The 27911-nt window shown below is 47.3% G+C and overlaps 1 protein-coding gene and 1 long non-coding RNA gene across 2 annotated transcripts in view; one reads left to right on the top strand and one right to left on the bottom strand.

Annotated features, from left to right (window-relative positions):
* The window catches only part of LOC148884961 (uncharacterized), a 55729-nt gene that overhangs the window by 13068 nt on the left and 14750 nt on the right, over nucleotides 1-27911 (bottom strand). Inside the window, exons 2-3 of the long non-coding RNA XR_016118291.1 lie at nucleotides 13445-13563; nucleotides 6395-6463 (exon numbers count right to left, since the gene is read on the bottom strand). This is a non-coding gene — a long non-coding RNA (uncharacterized LOC148884961). The remainder of the gene's footprint in view (nucleotides 1-6394; nucleotides 6464-13444; nucleotides 13564-27911) is intronic.
* ntng2b (netrin g2b) overlaps nucleotides 9231-27911 on the top strand; it is a 33127-nt gene continuing 14446 nt past the window's right edge. Inside the window, exons 1-3 of the mRNA XM_089020581.1 lie at nucleotides 9231-9468; nucleotides 10767-11263; nucleotides 16985-17628. Coding sequence (XP_088876707.1) covers nucleotides 10985-11263; nucleotides 16985-17628 — 923 coding nt within the window. The 5' untranslated portion in view covers nucleotides 9231-9468; nucleotides 10767-10984. The remainder of the gene's footprint in view (nucleotides 9469-10766; nucleotides 11264-16984; nucleotides 17629-27911) is intronic.

Raw genomic sequence — 27911 nt, forward strand, 5'->3', positions numbered from 1 at the left:
AATCCGTCAAAAAAATAAAATAAAATATTGTGACGATGGTGAAAATTGGGCTAGCTAGCGATAACAATTCCCAAAAGTGAAGCTTTGTTTAATGTCAGCTTGCCTGCGCTTGGATTTGGTGTCCATTTTCAGAGTAGGCCGCCCGTGTTTTCTTCAATGAATTTCAGGACTGCTTAATAATTGGGGATGTTTCATGAGACATTGAAACATTGGCCATTTTATTGACGACGCGATTCCCATTTCTGTTTTCACCCTGGAAGGCCAAATGCTTTCATATTGCTCATGAGCTAAATAAGCCTGACGGGCTTCGGCAACCTTTTCAGTTATTCGAGACGTGCTCTCTTCTATTAGCGTTAGCGTTAGCATTAGCCCAGTTTTGACCAGCGCCGCAAAATCTTGTCACATGATAAGTAGGTGGAGGCATGCTGAAGAAATGAGTCTTCAATTTCTTTTGACTCTTTTTTTCCCCTTCAATGTATACTTTAAAATAAAATCGAACATTCAAACAGAAATAATTGACTTATTTTTCCTGGCAAATAAGCTCAAATAAATTCATCAAATGTAAATGCATATTGTAAAAATGTCCCTTATGTCCAAACATTGACAATGCCATCAAGATCATTCGCTGTCATTCCCGAATAAATTCGGCTTTTGGTTGTTCTTGCAGATAAAGCGCCGGTCAGACCTCTGGCGATATTTTTACCCTTCCAAAAGGGGGCAGCATTTCTCTTTTGTCCATGTTAGCGCTTTGTTCCAGCTTCAGTTGTTATTCAAGCGCTATGTAAACAAATATGTATCGTATTTTGTACAGACGCCCCCATTTCAAGCTCAGATTACTCCAGATCCACCCAAGTTAGGAATTAACTCATTCTTTCAAATGAAAGAAGAGAGTCAAAGGTTTCTAGCGCTGCAATGAAAGTTGATGTAGTCCTAAAACGTAATATTCTGTGGGTCGTGCAATGACAAAAACCCTGGCACCGGAGTAGATACATTTTGGCCCGGCGTCTGGCAGTGAATGAGTTCATTTTCCATGTGTAAAATTTCCGGCTAATAATGTTCCCACTTCCCACTCGTTTGCATTCTTACGACGAGCTTTCTACACTGGCCACTCGTTAGTTATCCCACCTTGAAGAAGAAGCTAGCAGGAGGTATTCGTTACGCCGCTCATGTGCCAAAGTCTTCCTCGTGTGTCGGTGGCACATCTTAGCGTCGTCTCATCTACAAGCGAGCGCTAGTTGTCAAGGTCATTTGATAGGAGTTGGAGATGCGTGCGTGCGTTAGCGCACGCTATGTGAATCCACTAGCGGGATTGATTCCTCCTGCGTGTCCTAATGATCAAACCTTGGCGGATTTACAGCAAAGTCAGGACCCTTAATGAGATGGTAGAGAGCAAGTGGAAAGGAGAGAACGGCACCTAAAGAGAAGCTTGCCGGATATCTGCTGCGAGTTCGGATTTCCTGAAAACATCGCTTCAAGTGACGTGAAAATCTAGCGGCACGATAAGGCCGATCGATCCCTGTTTGATATTCGGACAATCGGGACTTCCTGCATCCAAGTAGAGCACATTTATAAACAGTAATGCACATTGATGAAAAGCTTCATCTGTACTTCTTTGAAGGCGTCGGACATGTTGCTCCTCATCCGGAAACCTTTTCATCCATGGATGGACCACTCCTGTGCGACTGAGAGCTTATCCAGAAGTCACGTACATTGGCCAAAAATTCTGAGATCAGCTTGACATCGGAATTGGGAAACTGCAGTGTACATTCAGCAATAGATCCGTACCGGATGATGGACAATGTGCATTGTGTACACACACAAAAAAGAATAATAATATATACTTCAGGTCTAATATGGCAACAAGAAACCCTCACGTGCTATTTCCCCATCCTGGTCATAAATCAGACTTTGATCAGACATTTGGACGTGAGCGAGCGAGCGAGCGAGCGAGTGAGTTCACAGCCACAAACTCATTTGGGATTTAAACCTTGGCGTCTTTGTGATTGAGCAAGTTGACACCGATGTGTGACAGCAAAGCGAGCAAAGCGGCAAATGCTCGGCCCGCTATTACGGAGCGCCTGCGGCCGCCGGTCGCCTAATTCTCCCGCGACTTTATTAAAAGCCAGACTGCAGAGAGTTGACGAATGAGCTCAAGTCCAGCGCACGGGTTGCCTTTGCCGCTGCCACAAGAACGCAAGTGCAGCCTGACCTTTGACCCGATGAGGATTTACAAGGTTCCTCCCCGCCGGATCGCCGTTTGTCATTTCAGACATACAAACACTTGGATTTTTAACCGTTATATACAATATCATACAATCTAATACATTTAAAGGACAACCGACGTCTCCGGACAAGTTGTGTCCATATGAATTTATCAGCCTGTGGAAACGGGCTGATTAATTCCTCACGGCAGCTTGGTTGCCATTTTCTGCCTCTTTTTGTGAGTGAGACATTTTCCCCCAATGTTGCCTCAAAATGGCACGGAATAAATTCTTTAAGCGATTGCAAACATGTATGCTTTCCTCTTCAGAACTATTTGAATCATATTCATAACTGGATGAGTAACAAGAAAGCATCTTCTCCGAATCTGAAGCCATTGTTTGGATTCTCCAGCAATCGTCCAAAGACGTCTTGGCGTGACGTCACAAACTGGGGGCGGGACTTTGTGAAAATGGCCAATTCACAGCTCCATTTTTTTGCACATTTTGGACACTTGAAGTCATTTTTATTGGTGTTTTGCATTTGACTAAAAACATCAGCTTGCGTGTTTTGGCTATTTTAGATGCTATAGAACGTTTTTCTGATGTCAGTTAGGAAACAAAAAAGTGATGTCGGTTGTCCTTTAAGTGAATCTGGAATGTACTCCTCTCTTGTATTATTAAAATGTATGATTATGATGATATTTCAACGTTTTCTCAAATGGCTTCGATAAACTTCTTTTATCTCCAGACTTTTCTTATCTGAGCTTGAATTGTTTTTAAAAACAAAGCAAAAGACCACGCTCGGATGTGTTTCCATTGATTTTGTTCAGAGCGACAAAGCAGTTCCTGCTTATGCGCTAGGTTGCCTGGCGAGGTCATTAGCCGAGAAGCAGAAAAGAGGCGCACCATATCCCAGAAAGAAAGAAAAAAAAATGATAGTTAACGTGGGTAAGGCACCGTCAACTTTTTTTTCGTTTTTCTTTTCCATCAAAAGGCTACAAATAATGTGGCAAATGTAGCTTTTGATCAGAAAAACGCGGGGTCGGAAGAAAGCGGGAGAAAATACTCCAAGCGGCTAATGATGTAGCGGCGGTACGATCCCGCTTTGGACAACAGCGACCGCTCGCCGCTTTTTCACCTGGTCTTCCCGTCGCTCGTTAGTCAGGAACGCCGGCCGGGCGCTCCCACGCAACCACCCCTCCAACCGGGATGAAGGAAAAAGGCGCCGCCGGCAAAGTGACCTTGCGGGTACGGAGGCGGTCCCGGGGAATTTTCTGCCACCACTAATCACTGGCGGCCTCAGTCGGGATGCACGCAAAAGTCGGCTGTGATGTCGTTAGCGTCGATTGACGAGGAGGGACGAGGCAATGTCAATTTGAAGCGACATGCGTTTGACTACTGATGGGAAGACATATTAATTACAACAACAACAACAACAACAACAAAAGAAACGCAAGCGAGTCTTCTTTTGGCTTCGCAAACGCGGGCTCACAATTTTTGGGACAGCGAGAATTTTTTCCCCCATAAAAAAAGATATGTACAGTTATACCTCGGCTTACGAACTTAATTGGTTCCCAGAAAGTGTGTGTAAGGTGAAAGGTGTGTCTTCCAAACATTAATTTCCCATAGGAAACCATTTAAAATGAGAATAATCCGTTTCCAGGTCCACATTAAAACAGACTTTTCTACTAAATAAGCCTGACAACTACACAAAATAGACCTTATTTTACGTATAATAAACATGCTATCGTATTGTAATGAAAGAAATAAACTGTACTATATCATAAAGTGGTTTTATTGATCTTTGTGATGGTCGTTGAGGTCATTGCCTCTTGATGATATCTGAGTGAAGTTGCCGTGCTTTTTCTGTGATAATACCCTCACTCCCACTGTCCCCTGCTAGCTGCTTTTTGTTAATTCAAATCAACAGAAGTTTTTCAACCTCTTTGATTGCCTGAGACCGTTGCTTACACAACAGAGAAACACCCTTAGCCACACGTAGCAACGGTCGACTTAGCATACTGGTAGTGGGACGCTAAGTGACACAAAAGCACACCTCGTTCGTGTTTCTCGATGATGTCTTTCTTCTGCTCGACCGTCATTTTGTTTCGTGTCCCCTTCGGCTGAACGCTAGCCTGCGGTGGGGTCTTTTCCGCTCCCTTTCCTGTGACTAGCAGAAGACGCCGCGCAGGCCGTCTTTAGTCAGCGCTTGTCCACACACTCGCGTGGTCACCGCCAGCGCCCGCGGGGAAACGGAAGGCTAACGCGACAATGATCTAGTGACTCCGGACACAAACAACCTGTGCGTGCCGTACAACTTACTTAAACGCTATCGGCGAGTCACTAGCAAGATACGGGGGAGCGCTCCGCTATGCTATCGTGGCCGTCAGCGGCGTTTTAGCCCGCTCTCCCTTCCAATAATTCTCCGACGGCTTTTAAGGCGGCAGCTAAGTGGTTCGCTAATGCCTCGGAGGGCTTCGAACCGCAACGCTGACTCGACGGCTCAGCCCGGGTGTCGATTAACGTCTTAAGAAATCGAGAAGCCAAGCATAAAAGACACGATTTTTACTTTTTGACAGATGAATGTGAGAATGTCAACAAAATGGTGAGCGGCCATAATGTATTTAATCGCTCGCGCCGCCTCGATACTGAAGCTACAACAGGACAACACGCTCAACAACAAGCAGAATTAACATCTCTTCAATGAGCAGGTGCGCTAGCAACAATTTTTTATTAGTTTCGATGAGTTTCTTTTTTGTTGCTAACAAAGCGCACAAAGAGGGCGGTGGCAGATAGCAGGAAGAGCAAACAAATGGAAAGGAAGAGAGAAATAGCGACGCGGGCAGCTGACCGCTTTTGTTGCGGGATGACATTTTTTTTTTTCCTGAGTGGCGCTGCTCGAACAAACGCGCAATTGAAGCACTCTTGTGCCGTTTGAAGGTCAGCAAAGTCGTCAACGTGGCTGACTTCCTGTGCTTTTTTTTCAGCCACGGTCTGAACATTTGGGTTTTTTTTTTGCGGATCCGCTCACGCTAAGACACATTTTGTGTTCTTCGAGTCAAACTGGCTTATCTTTTAGATTTCGAGTGTGGGGTCAAAGGTCAACGCGAATGAATGACCACAGATGCCGACTGCTCTTTGTTCATTAGCTTTGACTTTCCCCCACATCCTATTCTCATACAGACTCCGGGTAGTAATATATTTTTTTTTGTTGGTAGCGCCGACATTCAAGGATGAGTGTGCAAGATTTCAAGCTCACAGCGCAGCGGTTTGCAGACTTTCTTTTTAGCCGAGCGCCGCTCGCTCCCGACAAACGCATCGATCGTGTTTACATTAACGGCTACACGGGCGGCGTGGCGGAGGAGAGGCCGAGCCCCGACTGCCTTGTGCTGCAGTCTGACGACCGCACGTGATCATCTTGCAGCTCGGGTGGGGGGGGGGCTCAGCTCCGGACGCACCTCCGCCCACTTTCCTTCCCAAGCCTCTCCGGGAAACTCAAAGCCGTTTGTAACCCGGATTACAATGAATTAAAGGCATTGACGTGCAGTACTGACATGGAGAAGTTGAAACTAACTAACCAACTAACTAACTAGGCAACCAACCAGCGAGCGAACTAGCTAGCTAGATAGGTATATAGCGAGATGGATAACTAGCTAGATTGATAAATCGCTAGGTAGAGAGCTAGATAGATAACTCACTAGATAGATACATCGCTAGCTAGATAGATAGCTAGATAGCTAGCTATATAGCTCAATAGTTAGACAGAGAGAAAGAAAGATATCGAAAGAGAAAGAGAGATCTAGCTAGCTAGCTAGGTAGCTAGATAAAAAAAACAATTGTTTAGAAAAAACTACGTAAAATAAAAAAAGACAATTTCATTTTTGCATGGAGCAGATTGTAGTCAAAATGCCAGTGAACAACTACAAAAATGTTATCATTGGGCACAACCGAACAATAAGAAGTCAATGATAAGAAATAGTGAAAAAGTGTCTCGTTTTAGAAGCAGCGTGAAAGGGGCTGAAAATGCACTACTACCACTTTCATGCTACATTCAAATATGATAAATCAGCATTAAATTTGCTTTGATTTTCCATTCCAAGTGCAGAAATTCCACATTTTTGTAGCACGATGCCAGTTCCAAATAATCTAAGAACGCTATCTTTTACCGGAAAAGTGAAAGGGTGTCATCCTACCTTTCCGTCGTTGCAGACCGTCCGGTAAAAATTGGCTTTCAAATAGGCACCGCCGACTGATCGCACCACCTAAAAATACAACATAATACCATTACATCCTATCGTATCCATTTCAGACTCTGTATCACTGAGATTGACCCTTGACCCTGCTTGCATGAGATCCCAATGACGGAAGGCTCATTAGCTAGAAACCTCAGCCTGTTTCCCGGGCGGGACGGAAATAAAACCACCGCAATGACGGTGTAAATAAATAAATACATAAATCAAATTAAGAACAAATACATTAAAAATAAATAAATAAATAAATAAATAAATAAATATGGTACATAAATACGGCATTTCGCAACCGGAACTGAAGCATGTGACTTCCAAAGTCAGAAATCAGGCGCTGGAACTTTTGTTGCCAATCTCATACGACCACCGAAAGTGAAAAAAAATAAACGTTGACGCACAACAGTGACGTGAAACGGCGGCGTGAAAGGGGCTAAGCATGCTAAACGTTGCATCTTTTGGTGATGACTTTGTTCCTGGCTCGGGAAATTTACGATGGAATTGGATTAAAGTGACGGGGGTTGCTTTTCCAAAAGAGGCTAAATGGCCACTTCCCGCTGGAAAAGCTCACGTCACTTGAGCTTTTTTCGCATCCGCAACAGTCCGTTCCAGTCAGGCGGGCGCGTCGTTTGCGCGGCTTCGATGAATTCCCAACATCCGCAGGTGACGTGGAGGGAAGCGAGGGGTGGGAACCTTTTTGGGGCGGGGTGACTCCGTCAATGCAAGCAAACGGCGTGATCGATCCAGCTGGATTTATTCCGCCCCCGCCGTTGCAACTCGCACCTCCCGAGCTCTCAAAGTCAACTCGACGACGGGAGGAAGCGTAACCTGCTTCACCCCAGAGCAGCGAATCAATCTCACTCTCTCTTTCCTCGGCAGCGCGTTTAATGAAGGACGTAATGGCCGAAGCGCTGTTAGCGCGGCGGCCGTCGGGACGCTAAATCTTGCCTTCTCCTTGGGGGTGTGCGCACGACGCTTTGCAGCCACTAAATCTGATAGCCGCGTCGGCGTCAATAGAGTGTCACTTTCACCAATTTACACACTGGCATTTCAAGTGATTTAAAGACAACCTCCAGAGCCTATTTTTAACATTTGGACTTCTGCGGCCGGCAACGCGTACGACAATTTTGGCCGGCCGGCCGGCATCTCGCGCGCACACAGCAATCCGCCGTTGTAATGGCACCGCAGGGGGGACTTTGCCAGTCATTTAGCCTCCGACTATCTATTCAACATTTCGAATGGATTTCAACTTACAACCATTTCGACTTACGACCATTTAGTCGGAACGGAACTCGGTCGCAAGTCGGATGTTACCTGTAGACAGTATATTTATTGATGTTCAACGATTTTAATTTGATTCCGAGGGTTTGGATCCACACCGTTATCGTATTTATCAATGAAATATGATGACATTCGCCATATGTATCACTGGAGAGAAGAATTTGTCTGTGCGGGCGGGCCTCGATCAAATCGATTAGTTACGCCACCCGAGCCACAACTCGGACCTGCTTTTTCCTGGTTTAAAGCCTCATCTACTTTGTGGACACCAAATGGTCACGTACATGGAAATATTGATGAAAAAAAAACAGGAAAGATGCCATGCTTTTTTGTCGATAATACCCTCAGTCACACTGTCCCCCGCGCGCTGCTTTTTGTTAATCCAAATCAACAGTCGTTTTTCTACCTCTTCTATTGCCTGTGTTAGACATAGACAAAACTGAAACACCCTTAGCCACGCGTAGCAATGGTCGACTTAGCGTACCGGTACTGGGACGCTAAGTCACACAAACGCACACCTCGTTGGTGTTTTTCTTCTGCTCGACCATGATTTTCTTTTGTGTCCTCTTCGGCTGAACACTAGCCTGCGGTGGGGTCTTTTTCACTCCCAAAAAAAGCATCGATAGCAAACCACGTCTGCACTCAAAGAAAGGGTGTGAGGAAAAGTAGTCCGGCGGCCACGGCGGCGCCGCGGCCGTGCGGTTTGGCGTTCTTGCGGCGAAAACTAGTCTGCCAGCCATTGTGTGCGTTTCCCGAAAAATAGTTTGTATACCAAGATTTTAATGTTCGTGAGGCGAAACGTTCGTTCGCTAAAGCGTTCGTAAGCCGAGGTATCACCGAAGTTGCTCAATATGAGTTCACATTTAAGGGGCACCCGCGTATAAGGTCACCTTTGGCAGAAAATGAAGGCTTTTGCGGGCACATTATACACTGGAAAAGACGCTCATTTATTAGCACGGCTGTCAGTGGTTTTTAGCGCGGAGGGGGGGGGGGGGGGGGGGGCTCACTCACCTCTGCAACTTTGAACCGCAACATTATTACACCGCTCGGTTATATTACCAGCCAAAAGCTAATGTATTCATTTCATTTTCGCAAGTGTAAAAAAGACGCCTTAGATAAGGTCATTATGCGAGGGGACGGCGGACCGCAATGGCGGTGGGCGGGCTAGGAAATAAAAAGAAAAAAAGACATCTGCGGGGAGGAGGCGGAAGAAGACTGCCGCACGCTTTACCAGCCTCGCAGCTCGGGACCACCTGGGATGGGCAAGGGGCAGGGGGCGCCCGCCGCCCTTGCCGGACCGCAATGTGGGCGGGGCCGACCCGACCGGATTGAAAGTGACCGGCGGAAGGATTTGGCTTGGGTATTAGAAAGAGAGAGAGGGGGGGTGGGGGGATGGGCGGGCGAGCGAGGGAGGGAGGCAGAGAGTGAGCGCTCTTCAGCATCCCGAGTAAAGCTCGTAAAGTGAGCAAGAGAAGCAGGAAGAAGAGGAGGCGCTGCCACCGCCGCCGCCGTCACGAGAGAGAGAAGAGAGAGAAAGAGAGAAAAGGAAGACGACAAACATTTTCTACTTTTTTGATAGTGGGCATCCCTCCACCGCGCGCGCCACACCAAGATGTGCTTTGTTTTCCCCATTTGGATTTTTGTTTCTTCTTCATGACTGACGGGAAACAACAGCAGATGATCGGCGGCGCTCCCGCCGGGCGAAGGCAGAACGGCAGCAAGCGTCCCGCCGATGCCAGCGACTAGTAAGTGATGACGGACGGACGGACGGACGGACGGAGCACTTGCTTGACTTTTACGTTCTGGGACGGTGAGGCGAGGCGAGGTGAGGCGCGTTCGTTCGTTCGTTTGCGGACGGACGGACGGACGCCAACGATACGAATGGGATCGAATGGAGCTTTACAAGTCGCTCCCCGTGCTTTGTAAAGTAGGGCATCGGGGTGCTAAAGGGGCGGAGCTGTTCGACTTGGAGGAACTCCCCGTCTCAGTTGAAATCAGCCATGTCTAAACTTTTGATTGCAAAAAACAAATTAAAATATCCAACGGCGAGAAAACTCAAGGAGCCAGCCCACTTCTCCACTTTATAATTCCTATGACCTCAGATGTTTTTACATGAAAGTTATGTGTTCCGTTAAATGCCATTTTTATTGGACGCCGCAGGGAAATGTGAAGACAAATGTCCCCTCCGGGCTTTACCACGGTCTTCTCCGGACAGAACGGACGACATTTTGCTATTTTTGAAATCATCATCTTTGTAAAGAGCACAAACCAGTTGTCTAAATCGGACCAATCAGAAATTCAAATATCTGCATCATCTCCACATAAAAATTCAAATATCAAGACAAACTAATAGAACACAGAACAGCCACATGATCCGTTCATATATCGGCCCGTCCGTGTTTTTATTCATTTCCTTTGAAATGCGTTGAATTTGCGGCGCGGAGACTTGCACAGCAACTTTTCAAATTGTTCATTCAATGCTCTTGCCACACAAGACGGACAGACGGACGGACGGACGGACTCAAAGCTCGCCACTCATGGGCGGTGCCAGCCACTTTCACACACACTTCCTCATCCGTGACAAATATTTACAAAATTACATGAAAAAAAATAGTATTATCATTATTCTCATTATCATTATCATCATTATTATTATTATTGACATTATCATAATGATTATTGTGAGTGTAATGATAACCTTGTAATTATTATTGTTTTTTTTAACATTTTAAATATTTAGTTTAGCTCTAATTAATTTTCAGAAACATTTTTTTGATTGATTATTATTATTAGTTGTATGAAGTTCATCCCGTCGACTTGATATGGAATTGAAAACAGATTCTTTTGTCAAAAACATCACTCTGTTTGGGCGTATACGCCCGCCTCGATATCAAGTCGACAGGATGAACTTAATCCAACGATGATGCAAACGCTTTGAAAACCGACACGCGACCAATCGTGGGCGTGCACAAGCTCAAAAAAAGTTTGCTTTGATAACAACAAGTGGGGGGTCTACTAAACGCGTTGCCGCCGCACCTTGCAGGACGACCAAAGGGGGCGGGATCCAGCCGCAGACACGGCCCGAAGCCAAGCGTGAGCTCCCCGGCGCACGCCCGGCGGCACTATGGTTAAAGCGCACGCCCGGATCACTCCCCGAAAGCGCAGCCAATCGAGAAGCGAGCGGCGTCCCGGATCCGCCCGGGGGACAACTTTGTCATCGGCCAGTGAAAGTCAAGCGAGGATGCCCGCCGCCTCCCCGTGATGGTCAGCCCGTGCGCGTCGCCGCCCCGGCGAGCCCCGCCCGCCGCCGCCACGCTGCTTTGGGCGGCGCTCTTGCTGCTGCTGCCGCCGCGCCGCCCGGCCTGGACGGCGGGGGGCCGCTACGAGCTGTGCAGGTCGCTGGTGAGCACGGACGACGGCTCCGTTTGGGAGCATTACGCCTGCCAGCCCGAAGCCCGCGCCGTCAACCACTACATGAGGATCGAGGTGGACCCGCCCGCCGTCACCTGCGGGAACCCGCCCGAGAGGTTCTGCACCCTGGTGAGTTTTTGGGGGGAGTGCTGAGGGCGTGGATGGGGCGAAGGGGGCCGCTTTGGGTGCTCAGGTCAAGAGGGTGATTTCGGGAGCGTCTCTCGTGCAACCACTTTTTCAAACTTTGTTTCTTTTCGCGACGCACTTCATTCTTGCTGCTGTCGATTGCAAATTTATTTCCCACTGAGGGACCATGAAAGGCTTTTTGGGGATTCTGATTCTAATGGGGCGCTGCTGGCAAAGATGACAGTATTCCCCCACTTTGTCACGTCGTTCATAACATGATACTTTGCAAATTTATTCGCCAATATTTTATTGGCCATATTTTCTGGCGCCTTATACAGCTATTCCCCTTATAATGCGGTGCACCTTATGTATGGAAAAGCCTTCTATTGCAGAAAATAAGTTCTTTAGTTGTTAGTTTATTTATTTGATGATGATCGGCGCCGGTCCGAGATGAATTGGCCAAGTTGCGAAGAAGAAAAAAAGGCCACTTTGCCCCGCCCACATTTGTTGCAATTCATAGACTGGAGGTTGCCACTGAAACGCAAAGATGGGATTTGTTTTTTTTGTCGACCGTGCGGCAAGGACAACGAAGGCCAAACCTCGGTTGGCAAACTCGTTAAGATGTCAGCAATATTTAACGCGCCTCAGCCTGCAGGCCAGCCCTCCTCGCAGCTCATGTATTCATATATTCAAGCTTTATGGACAAGAATTAAGCAGCTACACGTCGACAGAAAGTCACCTGACCTGTTTCGTCAGCTGTGGAAAAAAAAGAGAGCTAGAACGATAGTTTTGGTTTTCCAGTGGCATCCGACAGGAAGTGGCGGACATCTAATGGTTAATGATTTCTTTGGTGTAGACCAAGCGGAAACAAGTCTCTCGGACGACTCCTGCAGTGGGGGGGGGGGGGTCTTGTAGCCAAAGATGGCGGCGTGGTATTGACTTGGGCCCCCTAATGGCTCAGTTGTGGAAAGTTGTTGCAAGCCCGTTTGGGAGTGAGCCGGGATCAAATATCGATGGGCTCTTGAATGGGCTTCCTTACGAGGGGTCGGACGGCCCGCCACCGGGTTGCTTGAGATGGAGGCGGGGTGAGGGTGGGCGCTTCGTGAATGAATTAAGAAGACAGCGACTGCGGAGAGGAAAAAACAACAATGTTTTGGTTCCCCCCCCCGCCTTCACCCGTTGAAAAAGGTGTTCCGAAAAAGTGGAGCCAATCCAGAGCCTTTTTGATGTGACGCGATGCCGCGTTACGCCCAGCTTGCTTGCCTACTTTCGTTGGCTTTACTGTACTTTCTCCATGAAGGGACCCCCCCCCCCCCCTTCTCGTTATTTTAGTTTTTTCTACTTTTAACGCTGGGAGTGCAACAAACTCTGCCAAACGGGGGCTAGCGTGTTCCGTGTTGCGAGGGAGTGGCAGCAGAAAGCTTTGGAGCGTTAGTGTACTGCTGATGATGCGGAGGGGGGGGGGGGGGGGGTTAAAATGCAGAAACGGACGTCTAAGCTTCAATATGATTTTGCATTCCCACAAAGTGGATTAATCGGGGTTGTATGTTGGAGAGCGCCACCTTGATCTTCAAAGCATCTCCGTCCCGTCTCAGAGACTAAAAACAAGCGCACCTCCCTGCTCCGCAAGGCCCCTTTTAGAAGCTCTAAAAATAGACATGGGGGGGGGGGGTGGGAGAGAGGTAGCAAAGGAAAGGAACGGGGACGACGATGCCAGCTGGTGGCGTCTTCTCAGATTGGGCCAGGGGCCACGCTAGCCGCAGCTGACCCCCCCCCACCCCCGCCGGGCCAGCTGGAAGGGCAGCCCCGAGCCCAGCGGCTAACTGGACGCCACACCTCCCCCCGGAGGGTGACAAGAGAGGAAGGGAAGTGGATGGGGGGGGGGGGAGGCAGGATTGAGTCCCAATAGGCGGGATGGAAGGGATGCGGGCTCGGATGTTGCCACTGCGTGCCAACTTGAAAATGATTTGCAGGTTATGAAAAGTGCAGGAAATATTTGTTTTGCCTTCATGCGGCATTTTGTGCTTGAAAACATCCCGCAAGATAAAAGATGAGCATCATAAATGAAAAGGCAATATCCTTTGCTTTTGCCCCTCGGAGGCCTTTTTAACAGGAGGGTCATTTCGCTTGATACCCGCCTTCGCCATCCCAAAACTAAATATATTGCGTGTTTGCTCAGCCTACCTTAGACGCTTGATTCCCCTTGCTGCTCATATAACTTATGGAAGCGGCTGAGATGGCAAAGGGATGAAGGAAGGAGAGCAAGATGGAGGAACCGGCGGCGTCGCCAAGGTAGCGGAGCCCTGAAAAAGATGATATTGAATAAAAAGCCCACCATTTATGGCCTTTAACCGTTAGGCGTTTGCATCAAAAGAAGTTGCAAATGACCCACTCGTCGGTACAAGATAGGACATAAGTAGTATATTCCAAGCAACATTTTAAAAAGCAAAATATAAAACATCGTGAAAGGGGAAGTCGTTTAAGGCCGCGGCATCGCGGAGGCTGTCGTCATGGAGACGGGATGGCGTGGAGGATAATTGCCGGAGGGGCTTAGCAATGCGGGCCACCTGCCGCAGCAGTTGGCTCGGATCTCAGTATGCGTGTGTGTGTGTGTGTGTGTGTGTGTGTGTGTGTGTGTGTGTGTGTGTGTGTCCTGGCATAGAAACACTGAACCGATGCTGGCAGAGTAGGACACCAAGGACATGGCGGCCACACAAAATATGCTATATGTATGTTTTCTTTTTTATGTTTATTTATGTTTGTATTTATTTGTATTTTATATTTTTTGTTATTCATTGTATTGTTTTTTTACTGTTTGTTTATTTTTTAATGTATTTATATATTTATGTATTTATTTATTTATTTACTTATTCATGTATTTAGTTAGTTGGTGAGTTAGTTTGCCGGAATCGAAAAGTAATTCAGGCAACCCCGCCCACTCTGCAAAAATGTATATATATTTTTTGCATACATTTTCAAAAATTCTAATATCGTGTATCTGTGTGTTGTAAAAATAAATGTAAAAGATGCTAACATTGAATTTTAAAAAGGTGAACTGTCATTGCAAGTCACATATACACAACGGTATTTGTGTACGCCATTGAGGGGTGTGGCCTAGTACGTTAAAAGGGAAGGAGGGGTGGGGCTTGTAAGCATTGTTCAAAACAGTCTTTGTGTACACCACCAGCGACTACTCCCCTACATGCGCAAGGAAAGCGGGAGAGGGGAAGGCCGTATCTGGGCCAGTTGACGGTGGGATGGATCACTTTCAAGAGGATTTGGAGGGAGGTGGAGGGCCACGGCACAAACAACAACAAGGCAGATTATCCCGTCCCGTCCCGTCCCGTCCGCTGTGTGCAAAAAGGCCCGTTCGAAAGTATGGGCGGATCTCCGCCAAGCATTTTGGGATGCTACCGGCTCGCGTCTCCACTCAGCACTTTTTGTCGCTCGCTGCGGTTGAAGTAAATCAGACGATAGAGCGTGCCTTGAGGCTTTGTCTGCTTGCACTGTAAATTTTGCTTTTGCGAGTGAGCGAGACCGCTAGCTACCTTGGGTGTGAGCGACGTACGTTTGACGTCTCTGTAAAACAACTGTGGAGGAGGAAAAAGACCGCTACGCTGCGTTGTCGGCCAAAATTCCAACATTCAAATGGAGAAAAATATAAGTTAAAAGTTCTGACATCATTTTGGGAGGGAATGGGGCTTCTCAATGGAAAAAGTTTTCCACCATGTCATTCATTGAAGGTGCACCTTCTGCTGCGGAAAAATACAATCGTTCCCTTTTTCAACTCGTTCCCAAATTGATTCTGGAATGGCAGAATAAAGCGTGATGTGGAGGGTTTCATCACGGGCGCTGCCGATAAAGCGCTGGTCATACCTCTGACCATGTTTTTGCCTTTTGTCCGCGCTTTGTTCCAGCTTCAGCTGTTGCTAAAGCGCTATATCAACCAATATGCATGTATTGTATTGTATTGTACTGCCTTTTGTACAGCCGCCCCATTTCAAGCTCAGATAACTCCCGACCCATATAACTCGGGAATTAACTCTTTTTTTTTCTTATGAAAGAAGAGAGTCTAAGGTTTCTATTGCTGTATTGAATGTTGATGTAGTCCTAAAACTTTTATTGTGTGGGTTCTGCAATTTAAGTGAAACCCTGGCTCTGAAGTGGACACATTTTTACACATGGTCTGGTCGTGAATGAGTGAGTGAAAGATGAAGCGAATAAAACATTCACATAAAAAAAGGAGACCACACTTTGACCTTGACGGATGTCAGACCAACGTACCGCTAGAACATCGCCGACTTCTGTCGGGATAGCTCGACTTTATACATTTCGGATTGAGCCGAACACGGGGGGCGGGCGGAATGTAAGAGCGCTATAAAAACCTATCGTAAAACTATAAAGCTTATCACGCGGCGCTAAAAAAATCCAGTTGAAGAATGTGAACTAGGGACGGACGATAGTAAGAGTGAGAAGAGTTATTTTAAGACTCTCCATCAGGAGCTTGTTAAGCGCTAACATCCAAAAGGAATCTTGCATTAGCTGCGGCTCGGAGAAGAAAGCGCATAACATCCGCCATAAAATTGATTCCCAGGTGCCGCCACGGCAAACCGGTCGAGCGGAAAACTGCCCTTGTCATTGCCGTTAAAAAACACTCATCAATCTTCAAGATGTGGAAATGTCGGATCAAGATTGCGGCGGACGTAATCGCTAACGGATGATTAACCGCGGCCCGACAAATAAAGTCAATTACCGAGTCCCCCTTTTGATCCAATGAATGGCTGTAACTAAATGTTGGGAGATCATAATGGCCCCCCCTCCCTATACTCTGGGGCTAATGATCATTAGCATTGCGATTGCCATCTTTTATTGCGCAAATGAAGCGCCGGGGAGAGAATGAAAGGCGAGAGAGAGAGGGCTGAGGGGATCTGTGGGATTCCTGTGTGTAAATATTGAACTTCTGCGCTGATGTAAAATGTCAGACAAGTGGCTTACAGCAGAGTGCTACATCTATTTTCCAGAAATATCCGCCAGGCTCCGAATACGTCGGGCCGGCTAATCCGCACGGGGCCATCCCGGGATTTTTCGGGGGATGGAACAGAGTGAAAGGATGATGGAATCCATGTGACTGACACGCATTTAATAGCGGAGGGGCGAGTCAGAGGAATTTCCTCCAATGGTTGGAATCTCCCGCCGTGAGTGGTGACCGATCCGTAGTTTCGTGGAGAATCCAGATGGACTCCAATGTGAATAGCGAACATGAGTAAATAGATGGAGGGAATCAAACCATTGGCCACCAGTTGCCTCCTATGAACCTCAAACGGGATCAATGGTAGGAAATGGATAGCAAGATGAACCAAAGTCAATCAAAGCCTTCATCCACAAGCAACCACTCAGGGTCCGCTGGTCTAAAGTTACCAGGTAGAAGAGCCCTTAAACGGGTTAGATAGGTCCAAAGGTGACCAACCGGTCAGAAGAGAGACCTTAAACAGGTTAGAGAGCACAGTGCTTGGTCCAAAGGTGACCAGTCAAGGGCGTTTTGTCTGCATTTGCCATTGACTCTTGTCAACCTCAACATGATCAATGCTAGCCAAAGGTATGAATAGATCAATATATTACAACCAGGCCAAGTTGCTCTTCTCTGAAGAAGTGACTCTAAACAGGAAACGGGACGGACACATCAATCAAATCACCCAATCCATTTTTATGTCTTTGTTGTCGCAGGAGAACCCATATTTGTGCAGCGACGAATGCGACGCCTCCAATCCCGACTTGGCGCACCCTCCTCAGCTGATGCAGGACCGCGAGCGCAACGGTCTCCTGACCTACTGGCAGACGGTCACGTGGAGGCGCCACCCGGAGCCCCTCCTGGCTAACATTTCCATGTCCTGGAACAAGAGTCTGGAGCTCACCGACGACATCCACATCACCTTTGAGTACGGCAGGCCCACTATCATGATCTTGGACAAGTCCACGGACCACGGTCGCTCGTGGCAACCGTACCAGTATTACGCCGACGACTGCCTGGACGCTTTCGGCATGCCGGCCAAACGCGTCCGCGACCTGACGCCGGCCAACATCACCCGCGTCATCTGCACCGAGCAGTATTCGCGCTGGGTGGGCTCCAAGAGCAACAAGAATGTGACGTTGGAGGTACGGTCGCGCTTCGCTGTCTTCGCCGGTCCGCGGCTGCACGACATGGACAGCCTGTACACGCGCATGGAGAGCATGAAGGGACTAAGGGACTTCTTCACCTTCACCAACCTCAGGCTGAGGCTCCTCAGACCCGCCCTGGGAGGCACATACGTGCAGCGGGACAACCTGCTCAAGTACTTCTACGCCATCTCCAACATTGAGGTGGCTGCCAGGTGAGCTCTTAATCACTTTCATTTTTCAACGTCGGCAAAGATAAAACTACTTTTAAAAGCTTTTTTTTAGAACTAAAAAAAAAAACTACAAATAATTCCTGCGTCAAGTGAATGTTTTCCATTTAACTCAGCAAAGTAGAAGTGAGGATTTAGATAGATAAGTCCAAAAATAGAAACATGGATCAATGAAAGAAGATTGATGGATGGTTTTGAGTGACAATTCTATTTATTTTATTTTTATTTTTGCTCTTAAATGACACAATTGGGATAAAGGTCAAGAAGCAAAGAATCTTATCTTTGCACAAAGGAAAATAAGTCGCTTGTCATTATGGATATGGCCATTGTTCACGTAATATACCTCAACTGTTTCGCCCCCTCCAACATGGCCGCCATGTAGGCACGGTACTTTTAGAGGCTGCTTGGGTGACTTGGGTGATCTACTTGCTTCTTCTTCGCCAACGTGGAGTTTGTCGACGAGGTCAGTGACTCGTGTCCGTGGAAATAACTTGGGTAAATATAAAATAAAAAAGCCAAAATGAAAAGAAGCTATCTAGCTAGCTAGATAGTTCATAGCTATCAAACGATCAACAAAACGACCCCCATTGATCTTCATACGCATCCCCTCCAGGACAATGACGAATGACACACAGACGCGGCCTCGGGTCGTCGGATGCAAGGGTGGGGGGGGGGGGGGCTTTTACGTGGCAACTTTGTGACAGTGAAGGATGCCGGGGGGGGGGGGGGGGGGGGGGGGGGGGGGCGTCACGCGGCCGCTTAGCAACCGTGGCGCGTGGTGCCAACCTTTCAGGATTATTATTCCAATCAATATAGCAGGCTGACATTTGAATGGTATTTAACGGCCTTGTTGGGACGGGCCCGCATTCGGACGGTAGAGGTTTTCTGGAGGAAAGGGTCCCGGGGTGAAGAGGGAAAGTGAAAGTGAGCGACAGCTGGGAGCAAAGGGGTGCATTTTTTTGTTTTGTTTTTTTGGTGCATGTGTGCCCAAGCGGGTGGTGTTAATGAAGTCTCGGGTAGATGCTGACACAGCACAGCACAGCACAGCCACACACAACTTTGCGATCCAGTAAAAGGCCTGCTGCTATTGATCGTCGCTACGTTTCAGTCTTAGCACAGCGGTGGAACAAGGGGGAAAGATGGAGGGCGACAGGCCTGTTTCAACCCCCCCCCCCCCTCAATTTTTTTTTTTTGGGGGGAAACAACTGCCCTTGCTAAATGAATATTTGGGGTCAGATCTAATCTGCCTAGCAACTAATTCAGAGCATTGCATGGGACTTGTGACTGGCAAGTGTACCTGGACCAGTCTAAGATTGTCTATTTGTCCACAAAGGATCTCAAATTTGCAGCATATTTTTCCACTAAACCTCTGATGAGAATTCTTCTTCTTTCCCTTTCGGCTTTTCCCTTCAAGGGAAAAGACTGAGAAATTTCAAAAAAGACCAATCCAGGATGTGTCGTCCATCGTATCCTGTGACTGTAAAGTGTCCTTGAGAGTTTTGAAAGGCGCTGAGAAATTAAATATATTATTATTGTTATTGTTTCGTCTCGTCTTGACATTTCACGGCAGCAAAGTTATGAAAGGAAGAAGAAAGGAAAGAAAGAAGTAGAAAAACAAAACACAGGAGTTGCTGTAAAGGCAGCCACTCCCGCGGCACCATCTTGAAGTAAAAAAAAACAACAACTAAAACTAAATAACCAATAATATGACAGCCACCAAATCAGGATTTGAAACCTGATCACCGAGCTTTCCATTTAGCTAAAAACTGCGTGTAGTCGTACGAATGGTCTCCTGTTTTAAAGACGACCAATCCAAGGTGTAGTTTGTCAAGTGGGATTGAAAAATAAGCGTTATGGAAAAACAGCAGGTGGGCTGCGATGGATGGAATCGTCCGCTTACTCAAGCGGAAAACGTTTGTGATCAGCGCGTGATACGTCGTGTCCCGGTGGGCTGCGTTCCAAATATAGCCCCCCGGGGAGACGACAGAGACCGGTCGCTCTTCCGTCCCGTAACATAATCAGCTATCAATAAGTTATTCTGGGCGGCTGCTGGGAGTATTAGATGATGGCGCTGTGGGAATTGGAGGGGGTACGCGGTTGGGGGGTGCAGCGGGTACAGTACAATCAGAAGCGGCTCCTACTTACGACTGTGAAATTGATTTTTGGGGGCGAGCGAGGGAAGCGTGACCATTAGTCAATGTTGCCCGGACAAAAAAAAGGGCAAAACTATTTCATCTCATCTCATCTCATCTGGCCTTAGTAACACATTGGGCTTTGCAACGACTTCAATTTGAGTCATGAATATTGGAGTGGAGCGGGCGAGGGTGGCCGCGCCGCGGTCAAAAGGGATTTTAGAGACGTTGGATTCCGAGAGGCAGCCGAGCCAGTAATGAGATCCGCCGTCTTTATCCGCGCGGGGGGGAAGCCACGGTCACTTCTTGCTCCCCGCCACTCAACTCGTCACAAGACGGCCGCTCAAAGTAATTGCACCGCTCGCTCACTTGACCAGCGCCCCAACATAACAGTTTGTTTTGGGTTTTTTTTTAGGATTCTCGTCAATTGAAAACGTTTCCCAAGAAGAGTCAGAGTGGCCGATCCACTTTCAGATGTTCGTTGAACGGCGCAAAATGCAGCTGCAAAACTTGCTAGCTGATGATGTCACACACTCAGCCACGTCCACATTCGGTCACTGGCCACCACTGGCCCCCTTCAAGGCACACTTCTGAAAACACTTCCGCCATTGGTATAAAGTGATGAATTATACAAGTAACATCCAACTTACGACCGGCTCGACTTACGACCACCCGTACTTCCGACCATGACCCCCAGATCCTATTTTAAAAATGTTAATTCTACGCCCGGCACTGCAATGCGCTAGCAGGCCGGCGACGCGTAGGCCAATTTTGGCCAGCCAGCCGGCCGGCATCTCACTCTCGACTCACTCGAGTCAACATTTTGAATGGATTTCGACTTACGACCGTTTGGTTGAAACGGAATTCAGTTGTAAGTCAGATGTTACCTGTATATTGCACAGGTTACATGGAAAGGCAAAATCCATGTAGTTGTAAGCTTTATTTACAGAATGCAATACATTTTTTTAAATCAGCATACACCTTTTCTTACAAAGGCTGATGATACTGGCAAGAAATGTAAAACCATATCAACAACCATATTTTCCGCACCATAAGGCGCACCTTCAATGACTGGCATGTTTTAAAACATTTTTCCAATATACCGCATAAGGCGCTTTCTGACAACTCCATCCACTCCCAAAAATGAATAGCCAACTATTTCATGATTTTTTCCGAGGTAAAGTATTCATATTTTCATGACATTGTTTAATAGGTATTACAGGTGAACGGCAACCGTAGTAGGAGAAGGTCAAACGCAGTCCGATACGGTAAAAGACGAATTGAAGGAGAATCGATTGAATATTCATCCGGATTTTCTCAGTCAAGGTGATCCGACAACAAGCGTATGAAGTGCCTCTTCTTCGATCAGGCCATTTCCGTATCACTCAAGGCCAAAAGCCATCAAAGAAAGACTCCGTCATGATTTGGATCGGATACGGAGGCGGGAGGGGGGCTCTCAAATTTCTCCTCCATCCGTCCGTCCGTCAGTCGGTCAGTCCGTCCGTCCGTCCGCCCGCCGAAAGCAAGCGGTCAACCGTCTATACGCTCGCTCGTCCATAGATTAGACGGCGAGTCGGAGCCTTTTAATGAAATAAGAAGCGGGTCATGCGCCGGGTCTTTCTAATGGAATCAAAGCAAAAAGCGTAAGCCGGGGAAGAGCCCGACTAAGTGGATTAGGACGGCAGGGAAGAAGGAAAGGAGATGGAGCCCAATGGCCAGGAAGTCGGCATCGTTTTTCTCCTAGCCGCCACGCTTGGCTTGGCTTCGGCATATTGTGTCTCTTAACCGCTGACTTTTCACTTTGATTTGACTGCTTGATAGGATTGATATGATAGATATAAAACCAGCGGCATCCGTCAGCAGAAAGTCAAGGGGAAAACAAAATAACATAAATAAACAGGCCTGATAGACAATAGACAGAAAAGAAGGTAGCCTATTTAAAAGTTTCATGCCGCCGAACACAAGGCCCACAATGGAAGCAAAGAAAATCTGGGGTCTATCTGAGGTGAACAGACACAGCCTGTTAAACTGTCATCTTCATGTCGGAGATCTGGCCTTGGACTAATTAACGACTCTTCACAAGAAGATGTTTTTATCGTTGTTAAATTTGCATATACAGGTGACATCCGACTTATGAACGAGTTCTGTTCCGACCAAACGGTCCCAAGTCAAAACGGTGGTAAGTCCAAATCCATGGAAAATGTTGAATAGAGACTCGGAGGATAAATGACTGAAAAACTTCCCCCTTCTGGTGCCATCACACGGTCGATTGCTGTGCGAGCGTGAGATGCCGGCTGACTGGCCAAAAATGTCCCACGCGTTTCCGTCCTACCAGCACGTGGCGGTGCCAGGCGTGGTATTAATATGTAAAAAAATAGGCTCTGGAGGTCATTGCCGTAAGTACGGGTGGTCGTAAGTCGGATGTTACCTGTCCTCTCAATAAATAGCTTGGCAGAGTTAAGGGAATGTGAAAGTCACCCGGATGCATGTATCTTTTGACCCCGCCCCCTTCTGTGTTTCAAACGACAGCTTCCTTTTCCTTTGACAATATTTGCATATCATAATCATCCGCTCTGGAGAAAAGAGCAGTTGTCGGCTATTTACAGAAATGCATGTGGTTTTCCCGAGAGAAGAAAAAATAAATGGGATGGAGCCTTCCAAAAGATTTTGGCGGCAAACAGAAGCACCTGCTTTGCCGGGAGACGCACCACAAGAAAGGATTTGGCCGTGTGGCGAGCGCTAATAATGTTGCGCGTTGGAGTAGCGAAACCTTCAGCCTTTCATGAGCGGAAAATTAACACGGCGTGGATAAAATCCCCTTTTCGCAGACTAATTGAGCCCATAAAATCGGACTGGAGTAAACGTGGTCATTAAACGCTACACGAAATCCAAAGTATTGCGTTTCAATCTTAATTGCGCAGGACTCTGGATTTTTTTGTTTTCCTCAAAATTTAGTGTAATACAGTGGAACCTCGGTTTTTCTTTCGGTTTCGTCAGTTTACGTCCAATTTGTTTTTTGACCAAATATGTGGCTTTTTTTTTTATGCATCAGTTCCCAACCAAAAATCAGTTTTCGTCCACACTGAGCGCACCTGAATGCACCACTTGACTCCCCTCCGTTTCCTTATATGTCACTCCCTTGCGTCACGTCTCGTGACCGACGCGTTATCCTCGTCAAGCCTTCCATTGTGAGCAGGCATCTTTGTATTGATCAATCACCATCAAAAAAAAGTCGATTTCTGGTCTATATGTCAAACGGATGATTTTCTAAAAGACATTTGATTGATGCCTTTTTTTAATGTTTTCCCAATGGACAACAGCTCGCGCTTGTCTTCCTAAAACGCTTTGATTTTGACCCCCTGCCGTATAGAAGCGGCAATTTGGACTTCCTTGCAGTCAACGCGCAAGGTGAGAATGCAAGACGGCAGGTTAGTCAAGACGATTGAAAAGGAGGCGCGCGATAGCCGCGGAGCGCTCACACCTCTCGCGGAAGACCCCAAAAAAAGAAGTGAAGTGAAAACTTGAACGAGTGAGCGACGGCGCCTCGGCAGTCAGACTAATTAGAGGCGCAGCGGCTTCCGGTGGACTTGAAGCTCCAAAGGTTTGGAGTCCGGGCGCCGTTGAGCTGGACCGGGCGGCTTCCCGGCGCCCCGCGGCCTCGTCCATCTTCTGTGAACGCGCGCCCCGTCGTCCTTTTTTTGATTAGCCGCAGCTTTGACTTTGCAAAGCAACTATTTTGAAAGCAAACTTTTTCTTTTTTTTCCTGACTGGCGTCCTTTGCTGATGTGAAGGTGAGCGTACGGGAGGTAGAAGCCCGGCCGCATCAAAGGCGGAGGGAGGCAGATGATGGATTAACTGCTAGTTTCACGGGACGAGCTTGCAGCGCGCGTACGCGTGCACGGCGAGCGCTGAAATGATGTGAGGCCGGCTCAATATTGCTTCGCCGTTCGTCATCGAAATGGCCAACCTCTTCGCAATCTTTGGCCTTCAGTATCTTTACGCGCGCACTTTTACACGACGGCCATTTGTGCATTCGTAACTCTTTGGCGGCCATTTTGGCGATCCGCCATGGGACTCGGATTAAATTTAACGTTGGGGAATTGGCGTACTGAAGACCATCTTGCTAACCATTCGGATACGTCGCTATTTCATGAGTGACACTGTCGCGGCTCGGAATCGAAGCAGATTTACGTGGGACGGGAGATGTGAGGCAATCTCTTTTGGTCAATGGATGCTACAGCTGCGCGCTTGCTTTCGACATTTAGCTTGTAGTCGACGGGCACGTTCCACCATGATGTCCCTGATCCACTGCTGAAAAGGATCCTCTCCTCTTTCATCTAGAAGTGCTTCATGTCATCGCAAAGAGGGTACAGCAAGTGCTGAAGAATGAATGACTGTGTGTGTCTTTGTGTTGTCATATTATTTGTTATTTCGTTTTTTGTTGTTGTTTTTTTTGACTTCAAGAGGGCGCCGCGAGAGTGGCTGCCTTTCCAGCAGCTCATGTATTTTGCTTTTCTACTTTCATTCCTTTGATAACTTTGCTGTTGTGAAACGTGAGACCAATCAAGGCAAATCCAATCCAATCCAAACTGAGATTGATTTCCTAATCTTTCTGTTGACCTGAAAAGCTGGATGTTTTTTGTTTTTCTTTTGTAATGAATCGTCAGACGTGGTCAGCTGGCCTCTCTGCCGCCAACCTCCTTGCGGCTCGGGAAGCTCTCCCGGTCTTGCTCCGACTAATGACGTTCTTTCTCTCAGTGTCGAGGTTTTATCGGGATAATGATATGAACCCTTGTCCTCCGGCTGATCCCGGCCGACTCAGCTCTTTCTCCTGGAGCGGCCTCTCTTGACACAGTCTCGGTGGAATTACAAGATCACGCACGCACGCGCCCTCCTCCAAACCCAGCGACTCCGCAAGGGCGCCTTGCACTCGTGTGAGCGGTCTTGTTGACTTTGTGGGTTTGGAAATGAAGGTTTGCCTCCGAAGAAGCGCAAATCTCCGCAAAGTTCGCGCAGCGGCCACTTTGCCTGAAAGCCAAGGCCCGCATGTCTTGTTGACTACAAAGCTCGGGAGTCTGACACAAAGATCCATCACCTCGGGGCTTCGCACAATTGGAAAAAAAAAAAAAACTCCCACAGCTACTGCCTGAGAGATTTTTCTCTCTCCATCTTTTATTTCTGTGTATGTCAATTTGTATATCTTAACCAGATTTTCTTTTTTTTTTTTATATTTTTTTTACACGAAATAAAATGTCAACCTTTGAAAAACAACAGCTGTGCAACGGCGGAATGTTGAAAGCCTGAAAATTAGAATAAATTGCAAAACAACGAGTTGAGTTGTTTCCAAAAACGTGAAAAAACGGAAATGAGGATGTAAAACACCGGTGTCAAAATCAAGGCCCAGGGGCCCAATCTGGCCCACCGCATCATTTTTTTCCGGCCCGCCCGCGAAAGCAAAACATCATCAATATTGCTGAGCAAAATGTCATCTTTTTGGATGTAAACCACAATAACGGCAGAACTACAATGTGGCCCGCGGCAAAAAAAGCCCTTTGACAGCCCTGATGTAAAACATTCAAATTACCCAAAGAGCAAAAACGTACTGAGTTAAAATGGAAGCTCGCCAATGCCAGGAGACTCAAGACTTTTGAAAAGAGCTTTCAAATCAATCCGATTGGAAGTCGATGAGACGCTAAACAAGGATTACCGGCGTTCAGAAGCAGCCAGAAGGGAAGAAAAAAATATATATACTTGACGATTGACTTCATACCAGAGTCATAACATTTTGACTTCCAAGAATTTTGGGTGTATTTCGTCAAAAATGTCCACTCAACAGGAAAGATGCCAAAAAAAAGTAAACAATAAAAAAAATGTATTCCGCCTTCCCCTCTCACACAAGGAGTGGAGTGTGTTCACGGCAAGGGTCCTTCGAGGTCTGGACTGAAGGACACCGTGTGCCCGGGTTCCATTATTTAGCGTGTGGTGCGCATACTTTAGAGCGCCGCTGGCCGACGTCTCTGCCGCGATCCGGCGAATCGGAAAACTCGAGGATGCGTGCGCCGGCAAAGGCACGAACATCGCTGCCGTTTACCGACTCTCCCATCAATAATTCATTGGCGCCATCTTCATCCAAAAGAGATATATATATAGAGATACATACAGTAGATAGATATAAAGATAAATAGTTAAAATAAGATTGCCAGATAGCCAGCTAGATAGATAGCCTGATAGCTAACTATATAGCTAGATAGATAGCTAAATAGCTAGCTAGATAGATAGTGAGATAGATAGACAGATAGATAGATAAGATAGCTAGATAGCGAGAAAGTTAGATAGCTACATAAATAGCTAGATAGATAGCTAGATACATTGTGAGTTAGATAAATACGTAGTTAGATTGTTAGATAGCGAGCTAGATGCTAGAAGCTCACTTAATTTAAAAACAAGAAGAAATCCAAAGGATACGTTGTTGGTGACACGACATTACACGACGACAGTAAGCCCAATAAAGTGCCCTCGTTGCCGTACAGGCAAATTTGAGCTAGCAGGCAGTTGGCGTACAAACGCGGCGGAGCTTCTCGCAGTTGCCGCATAGCTTTGGGGCGACAGACAATCAAAGCAGCCAAGATACAAGACGGGAGAGTGAAACGCATGCGCAGCACAACAATTTGAGAGAAAACGCCAGCGCTGAACGTTTCCCCGCCGAGGGATGGCGGGACGGGCGACTCGAGTAAAACGCCAGCTAAAGCCCCATTAACGGCCGCTTCCAGCTGCTTTCCGCCGCATGGCTCCCCCTTGATGTTTGGTTATCTTTCTTCTTATTTAGACCCGTAATTGCTATGCTAGCCAGCGCCCGCCGCGCCATCATTAAAGACACAGCCGCTGACGTGACTTCGCAGAGAGCTGCTGGCCGGCAAAGCCCTTCATTGGTCATTGCTGGGATCGCACGCCGACAGATGTCCCAACATTTCCTCCAACGCGTGTCGCTACGATACGGCGAACCCACACTTGGTCGATCTGGCGGCTGCGTTGTGATCACGCAGCTGTTTTGTTGATTGTTACGGGATTACACGCAAGTTCTCATTTACAGGGAGGCTCTGGCATCGTTTTCAAGGGAGGAAACAATTTGGACTCGCTACGCGGGCACATAGCATCGCTAACCAAAATGGCTAACATTAGGTCATTTGGATTGGATTGGATTTGCCTTTAGTAGTCAATGTGTCGGTTGTCCTTTAATCCTCTTTTATTATTTTCGGAATCCGCTTTTCAAACGGGACTGCTAACTAACAACAACGGTGCTTTGAAATATTGAAGGAACTAGCGCCATCGCCAAGTTTTACCCGTCACAAAGATTGACAGACGAGCCCTCTTCAGCACCCGAAACACACTTCAACTTATTCAAACCAACTTTTAGACATACAATGTAGTCGTAAACAGCGCCTCCTATCACTTTGCTGCCGCTTCTATTTTTGTGCAACGAGACAGGTGGAGATATTTAGAAGCTACGAAACGGGCGCCACGTCGGCCGCTGTCGCTCACTCGGCCCGGGCGTTTGTCGCCTCACACTCTCTTTTCACCAAACGTTCACGCTTCCCTCGTGTGCGTGCTCGGACAACACACAAAAAAAGATGTTCAATTTCCCCTCATCGTTTACGAGGACAGCTCGCGTCCTTCGGCGGCGAAGGCGAGACACCCGTGTGATGGATTCCGCCTGCCGCCGGATCACGCGGGGGAGGGGGGCGGGGCTTAATTGGTCTGAAGTAAAAAAAAAAAAAAAAGAAAACTAAACCCCCCAAAAAATAATACAATGAAAGCACCGCAACAATGGCACGTTTGGCCATTTTGCAAATCGAGCAAAAGCGAGACGATAATGAGAAGAGAGGCAAGATTGAAATATCGATGTCGTCTGTGAATATTCGATGCAGGCGGTTGCTTGGCTGTGCACTCCAGTGGAACAAAGTGGAATCGGAATCCAGCCGCTCATCTGGAAAAGGTTCGCTAATGTGAAAATGGAAGCTGACGACAGGTCCCGCTCATCCTCGTTTTTGTCAAAATGGACACTTAACGCCCCTCCCCCCAAAAAATAAACAAATACAAGGGTGTATAGAGGTCAAACGACAAAGGTTTGATACGGCC

The sequence above is a fragment of the Hippocampus bargibanti genome, linkage group LG18 (genome assembly GCF_051943395.1).
Source record: "Hippocampus bargibanti isolate YZ-2025 linkage group LG18, ASM5194339v1, whole genome shotgun sequence".
Classification (NCBI taxonomy): Eukaryota; Metazoa; Chordata; class Actinopteri; order Syngnathiformes; family Syngnathidae; genus Hippocampus; species Hippocampus bargibanti.